Raw genomic sequence first — 9,460 nt, forward strand, 5'->3', positions numbered from 1 at the left:
TGCATGACTGGGTCGTCTGACAATGTGGTTGTTTAAACACACTGCTGCTATGCTCTAGATCTATAAGGGAGTTTGAAGTAAACTAATCAGATCTATAGGGGAGTTTGAAGTTAACTAATCAGATCTATAGGGGAGTTTGAAGTAAACTAATCAGATCTATAGGGGAGTTTGAAGTAAACTAATCAGATCTATAGGGGAGTTTGAAGTAAACTAATCAGATCTATAGGGGAGTTTGAAGTAAACTAATCTGATCTATAGGGGAGTTTGAAGTAAACTAATCAGATCTATAGGGGAGTTTGAAGTAAACTAATCTGATCTATAAGGGAGTTTGAAGTAAACTAATCTGAGATCTATAGGGGAGTTTGAAGTAAACTAATCTGATCTATAGGGGAGTTTGAAGTAAACTAATCTGATCTATAGGGGAGTTTGAAGTTAACTAATCAGATCTATAGAGGAGTTTGAAGTAAACTAATCAGATCTATAGAGGAGTTTGAAGTAAACTAATCTGATCTATAGGGGAGTTTGAAGTAAACTAATCAGATCTATAAGGGAGTTTGAAGTAAACTAATCAGATCTATAGGGGAGTTTGAAGTTAACTAATCTGAGATCTATAGGGGAGTTTGAAGTAAACTAATCTGAGATCTATAGGGGAGTTTGAAGTTAACTAATCAGATCTATAGGGGAGTTTGAAGTTAACTAATCAGATCTATAGGGGAGTTTGAAGTAAACTAATCAGATCTATAAGGGAGTTTGAAGTAAACTAATCTGATCTATAGGGGAGTTTGAAGTAAACTAATCTGAGATCTATAGGGGAGTTTGAAGTTAACTAATCAGATCTATAGGGGAGTTTGAAGTAAACTAATCAGATCTATAAGGGAGTTTGAAGTTAACTAATCTGAGATCTATAGGGGAGTTTGAAGTTAACTAATCAGATCTATAGGGGAGTTTGAAGTAAACTAATCAGATCTATAGAGGAGTTTGAAGTAAACTAATCTGAGATCTATAGGGGGGTTTGAAGTAAACTAATCAGATCTATAGGGGAGTTTAAGTAAACCAATCAGATCTATAGGGGAGTTTGAAGTAAACTAATCAGATCTATAGGGGAGTTTGAAGTTAACTAATCAGATCTATAGGGGAGTTTGAAGTAAACTAATCAGATCTATAGGGGAGTTTGAAGTAAACTAATCTGAGATCTATAGGGGAGTTTGAAGTAAACTAATCAGATCTATAGGGGAGTTTGAAGTAAACTAATCAGATCTATAGGGGAGTTTGAAGTAAACCAATCTGCCTGGTGTGCTGTTGAAACAGTGTTTACATGGAGGTCTCCTGTTGTGTCATTATTAATGTGTGAGGCTCAGAGGCAGCCAGAGGGAGTGCAGTGTGAACAGGGTTATACAGTGCATTCAGAAAATATTCAGACCCCTTGACTGTTTCCACATTTTGTTACCTTACGGCCTTATTCTAAAATGGAGTAAATTATGTTTTTTCCTGATCAATCTACACACAATATCTCATAATGACATCACAATACCCCAGGATGACATCACAATACCTCATAATGACATCACAATACCCCATAATGACATCACAATACCCCAGGATGACATCACAATACCCCAGGATGACATCACAATACCTCATAATGACATCACAATACCCCATAATGACATCACAATACCCCAGGATGACATCACAATACCCCAGGATGACATCACAATGCCCCAGGATGACAAAGCGAAAACAAGTTTAGACATTTTTTCAAATGTATTGAAAATTAAAAACAGAAATACCTTATTTATATAATTATTCAGACCCTTTGCCTTGAGACTCAAAATTGATCTCAGGTGAGCTCAATTCTGCAAGAACAGGGCCGTGTTCAGTATGAAAACGTTCTCAGACGTTGCAGAATATAGAAATACCACAAATAGAACCGACATGATTCCTTATTCTACATGTCAGAGATATATTTTTGTTCTACGTAGCATATTTCTATCTGAACGTTCCAAAATGTTCCGTCCTGCTGAACACAGCCCAGGCAATACCTTCCTTACAGACCCCTCTGTCTGTGTCACCTGAGTCACATTGTCATTCTATGTGTGAAGCTGAACACAGCCCAGGCAATACCTTCCTTACAGACCCCTCTGTCTGTGTCACCTGAGTCACATTGTCATTCTATGTGTGAAGCTGAACACAGCCCCGGTAATACCTTCCTTACAGACCCCTCTGTCTGTGTCACCTGAGTCACATTGTCATTCTATGTGTGAAGCTGAACACAGCCCCGGTAATACCTTCCTTACAGACCCCTCTGTCTGTGTCACCTGAGTCACATTGTCATTCTATGTGTGAAGCTGAACACAGCCCAGGCAATACCTTCCTTACAGACCCCTCTGTCTGTGTCACCTGAGTCACATTGTCATTCTATGTGTGAAGCTGAACACAGCCCCGGTAATACCTTCCTTACAGACCCCTCTGTCTGTGTCACCTGAGTCACATTGTCATTCTATGTGTGAAGCTGAACACAGCCCAGGCAATACCTTCCTTACAGACCCCTCTGTCTGTGTCACCTGAGTCACATTGTCATTCTATGTGTGAAGCTGAACACAGCCCGGTAATACCTTCCTGACAGACCCCTCTGTCTGTGTCACCTGAGTCACATTGTCATTCTATGTGTGAAGCTGAACACAGCCCAGGCAATACCTTCCTGACAGACCCCTCTGTCTGTGTCACCTGAGTCACATTGTCATTCTATGTGTGAAGCTGAACACAGCCCAGGCAATACCTTCCTGACAGACCCCTCTGTCTGTGTCACCTGAGTCACATTGTCATTCTATGTGTGAAGGAAATATCCTTTTTTTTCTTATTTTGTTGAACAGAAAGGTTGTTCAGGCCTACCGGTTTCCTCACTTAACTCCCGGCACAGATGTTGCCTGCCTGCCGCTGAAAATAAAGAGCATTTAGAACCCCGGCCGAGCCCGTTAACTGATCACCATGACAACAGAAGGCAGAAATGGAACGAACAGAAAGGCCACCTAGGCGGACCTGGCTCATGAAAAAATTGAAAACAAACCCAATTTTGATAAACTCCCAGATCTATTGGGTGTTATTCCAGTGTGCCATCACATAGATTTATGACCTGTTGCCACAAGAAAAGGGCAACCAGTGAAGAACAAACACCATTGTAAATACAACCCATATTTATGCTTATTATTTATTTTTGTTTGTTATCTATTTCACTTGCTTTGGCAATGTTAACACATGTTTCCCATGCCAATAAAACCCCTTGAGAGAGAGAGAGATTCCTGTAAATCAAACTGTGGATGCTAATCCAGAGTTGTCAGAGCATTGATTTATCCAGCTGTGTTGTTAGCTCAGCCTTGCTACTGCCACCTTCTACAACCTCATTAGCCAACACGCACGCACGCGCACACACGCACGTGAATTCACTGATTCCAGGCTGAATATTAAAAGCTGATTCTTGATCAGATCTTGGAGCGCCTCATGATCGGCAGGCCAAGAGTTGTTGACAGGAGTTGTTCAGTCATATGTTCACCTCCAGTAGTATCCAATACACTGTCTGTCTCCTCTCCTCCTCTCCTTCACCTCTGTAGGGACGTCAATGAGTCAAAACGAGACACTGTGTCTCCTCTCCTCCTCTCCTCCTCTCCTTCACCTCTGTAGGGACGTCAATGAGTCAAAACGAGACACTGTCTGTCTCCTCTCCTCCTCTCCTCCTCCTCTGTAGGGACGTCAATGAGTCAAAACGAGACACTGTCTGTCTCCTCTCCTCCTCTCCTCCTCTCCTTCACCTCTGTAGGGACGTCAATGAGTCAAAACGAGACACTGACTGACTGTATCAGAACGGTACCTGTGAATGGTTTGGTTCTGGTTTGGTTCTGGTTTGGGTTATGTTCCTGTATTGGAAGTGAACAAGTGTCTTGTAGATGGGATCCTGGTTTCGGTTTCTCACCCCTCCTCTCTTCCTCTGTCCCCTGTCGGTGTTCTCTCCAGGTATCCGGCCCCAGATCATGAACGGGCCGATGCACCCTCGCCCCTTAGTGGCCCTGCTGGACGGGCGTGACTGCACCGTGGAGATGCCCATCCTAAAAGACCTGGCCACCGTCGCGTTCTGTGACGCACAGTCCACACAGGAGATACACGAGAAGGTGGAGTAACTAACACACACACACACACACACACACACTCTTTCACACCCTTGCTGAAGAGCAGATGGATAGCCGACACGGACAGCCGACACAGCAGCCCCACACTCCATTTTCTTTCTTTCCTCCCCCTCCTCTCCTCCCCCTCTCCTTGAATCTCCTCTTCTCTCCTCCCCTCCCCTCCACCCTCCCCTCACCTCTCCTCTCCGCTCATCTCATCTCCCTTCACCTTGTCTCCTCTCATCTCATCTCCTTTCCTCCCCTCTTCTCCCTCTCCACTTCTCTCCTCTCCTTCTCTCCTCTCCCCTCCTCTCTTCTCCTTCCCTTTCTCTCTCTCATCTCCTCTCCTCTCCTCTCCTCTCCTCTCCTCTCCTCTCCTCTCCTCTCCTCTCCTCTCCTCTCCTCTCCTCTCCTCTCCTCTCCTCTCATCTCCTCTCCTCTCCTCTCTTCTCTTCTCCTCTCCTCTCCTCTCCTCTCCTCTCTTCCCTCCCTCTTCTCCTCTCCTCTCTCCTGGTGCTAACATGTGAAACCTCACTGTGTTGTCCTTTATGGTGGTCTTCTCAGCCAGTTACAGTAGTGTTCTCATGACGATGTGATGTCACTTGGTGCAGGGTGATGGTCCCTACTATTTCACTTCCATTATTCTGAGAGAGAGGCTTCTCTTGTTTCTCAATATACACCACATGACCAAAAGTATGTGGACACCTGCTCGTCGAATATCTCATTCTAAAATCATGGGCATTCATATGGAGTTGGTCCCCCCCCTTTGCTGCTATAACAGCCTCCACTCTTCTGGGAAGGCTTTCTACTAGATGTTGGAACATTGCTGCTATAACAGCCTCCACTCTTCTGGGAAGGCTTTCCACTAGATGTTGGAACATTGCTGCTATAACAGCCTCCACTCTTCTGGGAAGGCTTTCTACTAGATGTTGGTACATTGCTGCTATAACAGCCTCCACTCTTCTGGGAAGGCTTTCCACTAGATGTTGGAACATTGCTGCTATAACAGCCTCCACTCTTCTGGGAAGGCTTTCCACTAGATGTAGGAACATTGCTGCTATAACAGCCTCCACTCTTCTGGGAAGGCTTTCCACTAGATGTTGGAACATTGCTGCTATAACAGCCTCCACTCTTCTGGGAAGGCTTTCCACTAGATGTTGGAACATTGCTGCTATAACAGCATCCACTCTTCTGGGAAGGCTTTCCACTAGATGTTGGAACATTGCTGCTATAACAGCCTCCACTCTTCTGGGAAGGCTTTCTACTAGATGTTGGAACATTGCTGCTATAACAGCCTCCACTCTTCTGGGAAGGCTTTCCACTAGATGTTGGAACATTGCTGCTATACCAGCCTCCACTCTTCTGGGAAGGCTTTCCACTAGATGTTGGAATGTTGCTGCTATAACAGCCTCCATTCTTCTGGGAAGGCCTTCCACTAGATGTTGGAACATTGCTGCAGGGGGACTTGCTTCCATTCAGCCACAAGAGCATTAGTGAGGTTGGGCACTGATGTTGGGCGATTAGGCCTGGCTCACAGTCGGGGTTCCAATTCAACCCAAAGGTGTTTGATTGGGTGAGTCAGGGCTGCAGGCCAGTCAAGTTCTTCCACACCGATCTCGACAAACATTTCTGTATGGACCTCACTTTGTGCACTGGGGGGCATTGTCATGCTGAAACAGGAAAGGGCCTTCTGCAAACTGTTGCCACAAAGTTGGAAGTACAGAATCATCTAGAATGTCATTGTATGCTGTAGCGTTAAGATTTTCCTTGCCTGGAACTAAGGGGCCCGAACCATGAAAAACAGACCATTATTCCTCCTCCACCAAACTTTACAGTTGGCACTATGCATTGGGGGCAGGTAGCGTTCTCCTGGCGTCTGCCAAACCCAGATTTGTCCATCGGACTGCCAGATGGTGAGATGTGATTCATCACTCCAGAGAACACGTTTCCTCTGCTCCAGAGTCCAATGGCGGTGAGCTTTACACCACTCCAGCCGACGCTGGCATTGTGCATGGTGATCTTAGGCTTGTGTGCGGCTGCTCGGCCATGGAAACCCATTTCATGAAGCTCCCGACAAACAGTTATTGTGCTGACGTTGCTTCCAGAGGCAGTTTGGAACTCGGTAGTGAGTGTTGCTTCCAGAGGCAGTTTGGAACTCGGTAGTGAGTGTTGGCTTCCAGAGGCAGTTTGGACCTCGGTAGTGAGTGTTGCTTCCAGAGGCAGTTTGGAACTCGGTAGTGAGTGTGCTTCCAGAGGCAGTTTGGACCTCGGTAGTGAGTGTTGCTTCCAGAGGCAGTTTGGAACTCTGTAGTGAGTGTTGCTTCCAGAGGCAGTTTGGACCTCGGTAGTGAGTGTTGCTTCCAGAGGCAGTTTGGACCTCGGTAGTGAGTGTTGCTTCCAGAGGCAGTTTGGAACTCTGTAGTGAGTGTTGCTTCCAGAGGCAGTTTGGACCTCGGTAGTGAGTGTTGCTTCCAGAGGCAGTTTGGACCTCGGTAGTGAGTGTTGCTTCCAGAGGCAGTTTGGAACTCGGTAGTGAGTGTTGCTTCCAGAGGCAGTTTGGACCTCGGTAGTGAGTGTTGCTTCCAGAGGCAGTTTGGACCTCGGTAGTGAGTGTTGCTTCCAGAGGCAGTTTGGAACTCGGTAGTGAGTGTTTCTTCCAGAGGCAGTTTGGACCTCGGTAGTGAGTGTTGCTTCCAGAGGCAGTTTGGAACTCTGTAGTGAGTGTTGCTTCCAGAGGCAGTTTGGACCTCGGTAGTGAGTGTTGCTTCCAGAGGCAAAGTTTAGACCTCGGTAGTGAGTGTTGCTTCCAGAGGCAGTTTCTGATCTTCGGTAGTGAGTGTTGTCTTCAGAAGCAGTTTGGACCTCGGTAGTGAGTGTTGAAACCGAGGATACGATTTTATGCTCTACAGACTTCAGCAGTATCTGCGGTCCGCTTGTGAGCTGTGTGGCCTACCACTTCAGGGCTGAGCCGTTAGTTGCTCCTAGACGTTTCCAGTTACAATAACATCATGGACAGTTGACTGGAGCAGCTCTAGCAGGGCAGACATTTGACGAACTGACTTGTTGGAAAGGTGGAATCTTATGACGGTGCCACGTGAAAGTTTTCAGCAGTGCTCCATGGCTGCGTGTTTATTTATACACCTGTCAGGTGTCCACATACTTTTTTTTAGATATAGTGTATCAGCTCTTTACACACAGAGAGAGAGAAAGAGAGAGAGAGAGAGCTGCCAACAAATATACCAGATCTTTACACAGAGAGAGAGAGAGAGAGAGAGAGAGAGAGAGAGAGAAGAGACAGGGCTGCCAAGAATATACTAGATTCTTGGGGAGTGATGTGATGGGTGATGTGCAGGGGGGTTGGTGTGTGATGGGTGATGTGTAGGGGGGTTGGTGTGTGATGGGTGAATGTGTAGGGGGGTTGTGTGTGATGGCTTATGTGTAGGGCTCGGTGTGTGATGGGTGATGTGTAGGGGGGTCTGTGTGTGATGGGTGATGTGTAGGGGGGGTCGGTGTGTGTGTGATGGGTGGTGTGTAGGGCTCGGTGTGTGATGGTGGGCGTGTAGGGGGGCTGGTGTGTGATGGGTGATGTGTAGGGGGGTGGTGTGTGTGTGTGTGTGTGTGTGTGTGTGTGTGTGTGTGTGTGTGTGTGTGTGTGTGTGTCTGTGTCTGTGTCTGTGTCTGTGTGTGTGTGTGTGTGTGTGTGTGTGTGTGTGTGTGTGTGTGTGTGTGTGTGTGTGTGCTTTAGGACAATGGGGTATGAAAATACTAGCAGAATCTGGCATAAAGATTCAGTCCATCTCATCTCAGAGACCTTGTGGGGGATGGGAGAGGAGGAGGCAGCAGGAGGAGGAAGGAGGAGGGAGGAGGGGGAGGGAGGAGGAGGGGAGGAAGAGGAGGAGGAGGAGGAGGGGAGGAGGAGGAGGAGGGAAGGGGGAGGAGGGAGGAGGAAGGAGAGGAGGAGGTAGGAGGAGGGGAGGAAGGAGGAGGGAGGGAGGGAGGGAGGAGGAGGAGGAGGAGGAGGAGGGAGAGGAGGAGGAGGAGGAGGGGAGGAGGAGGAGGTAGGAGGGGAGGGAGGAGGAGGAGGAGGAGAGGAGGAGGAGGAGGAGGGGAGGAGAGGAGGAGGGGAGGAGAGGAGGAGGAGGAAGAAGGAGGGAGGTAAGGGAGGAGGAGGAGGGGAGGGGAGAGGAGGAGGAGGGAGGAGGAGGGAGGAGGAGGAGGGGATGGGGGACTGGAGGAGGGGGAGTAGAGAGGAGGAGGGGATGGGGGAGAGGAGGAGGAGGAGGGAGGAGGGAGGAGGAGGAGGAGGGGAGGAGGAGGAGGGGAGGAGGAGGGGGAGAGGAGGAGGGAGAGAGGAGAGGAATGGGGAGAGGAAGGAGGAGGGAGGAGGAGGAGGAGGAGGGGATGGGGGAGAGGAGGAGGAGGAGGGGAGGAGGAGGAGGAGGAGGAAGAAGGAGGAGGAGGAAGAAGGAGGAAGGAAGGAGGAGGGGATGGAAGAGAAGGAGGAAGGAGGGGAGGAGGGAGGAGGGGAGAGGAGGAGGAGGAGGAAGGGGAAGGAGGAGGTAGGGGATGGACTGGAGGAGGGGAGAGAAGGAGGAGGGGATGGGGGAGAGGGAGGAGGAGGAGGGGAGGAGGAGGAGGAGGGAGGAGGGAGGAGGAGGAAGAGGAAGGAGGAGGGAAGGAAGGAGGAAGGGAGAGGAGGAGGAGGAGGAGGAGGGGGAGGAGGAGGAGGGGATGGGGGACTGGAGGAGGGGGAAGTAGAGAGGAGGAGGGGATGGGGAAGAGGAGGAGGAGGAGGAGAGGGAGGAGGAGGCAGGAGGAGGAGGGGAGGAGGAGGAGGGAGGAGGAGGGGAGAGGAGGAGGAGAGAGGGAGAGGATGGGGGAGAGGAGGAGGAGGGGAGAGGAGGAGGAGGAGGGGATGGGGGAGAGGAGGAGGAGGAGGGGAGGAGGAGGAGGAGGAGAGGAGGAGGAGGAGGAGGAGGAGGGGATGCAGAGGAGCAGGAAGGGGGAGGAGGAGGAGGGGAGAGGAGGAGGAGGAGGAGGGAAGGAGGAGGAAGGGATGGGGACTGGAGGAGGGGAAGTAGAGAGGAGGAGGGGATGGGGAGAGGAGGGAGGAGGTAGGGGAGGAAGAGGAGGAGGAGGAGGAGAGGAGGAGGAGGAGAGGAGGAGGAGGGAGGAGGGGATGGGAGAGGAGGGAAGGAGGGAGGAGGAGGAGGAGGAGGAGAGGAGGAGGAGGAGAGGAGGAGGAGGAGGAGGCATGGGGAATGGAGGGAGGGGAGAGAGAGGAGGAAGGGATGGGGAGA

At 49.3% G+C, this 9,460-nt stretch overlaps 1 protein-coding gene across 1 annotated transcript in view; it reads left to right on the top strand.

Moving 5' to 3' along the window:
- LOC118943851 (uncharacterized) overlaps nt 1-9,460 on the top strand; it is a 67,064-nt gene that overhangs the window by 29,685 nt on the left and 27,919 nt on the right. Inside the window, exon 2 of the mRNA XM_090218022.1 lies at nt 4,009-4,163. Coding sequence (XP_090074148.1) covers nt 4,009-4,163 — 155 coding nt within the window. The remainder of the gene's footprint in view (nt 1-4,008; nt 4,164-9,460) is intronic.

The sequence above is a fragment of the Oncorhynchus mykiss genome, chromosome 23, assembly GCF_057628025.1.
Source record: "Oncorhynchus mykiss isolate SJ-2025 chromosome 23, ASM5762802v1, whole genome shotgun sequence".
NCBI classification, from domain to species: domain Eukaryota; kingdom Metazoa; phylum Chordata; class Actinopteri; order Salmoniformes; family Salmonidae; genus Oncorhynchus; species Oncorhynchus mykiss.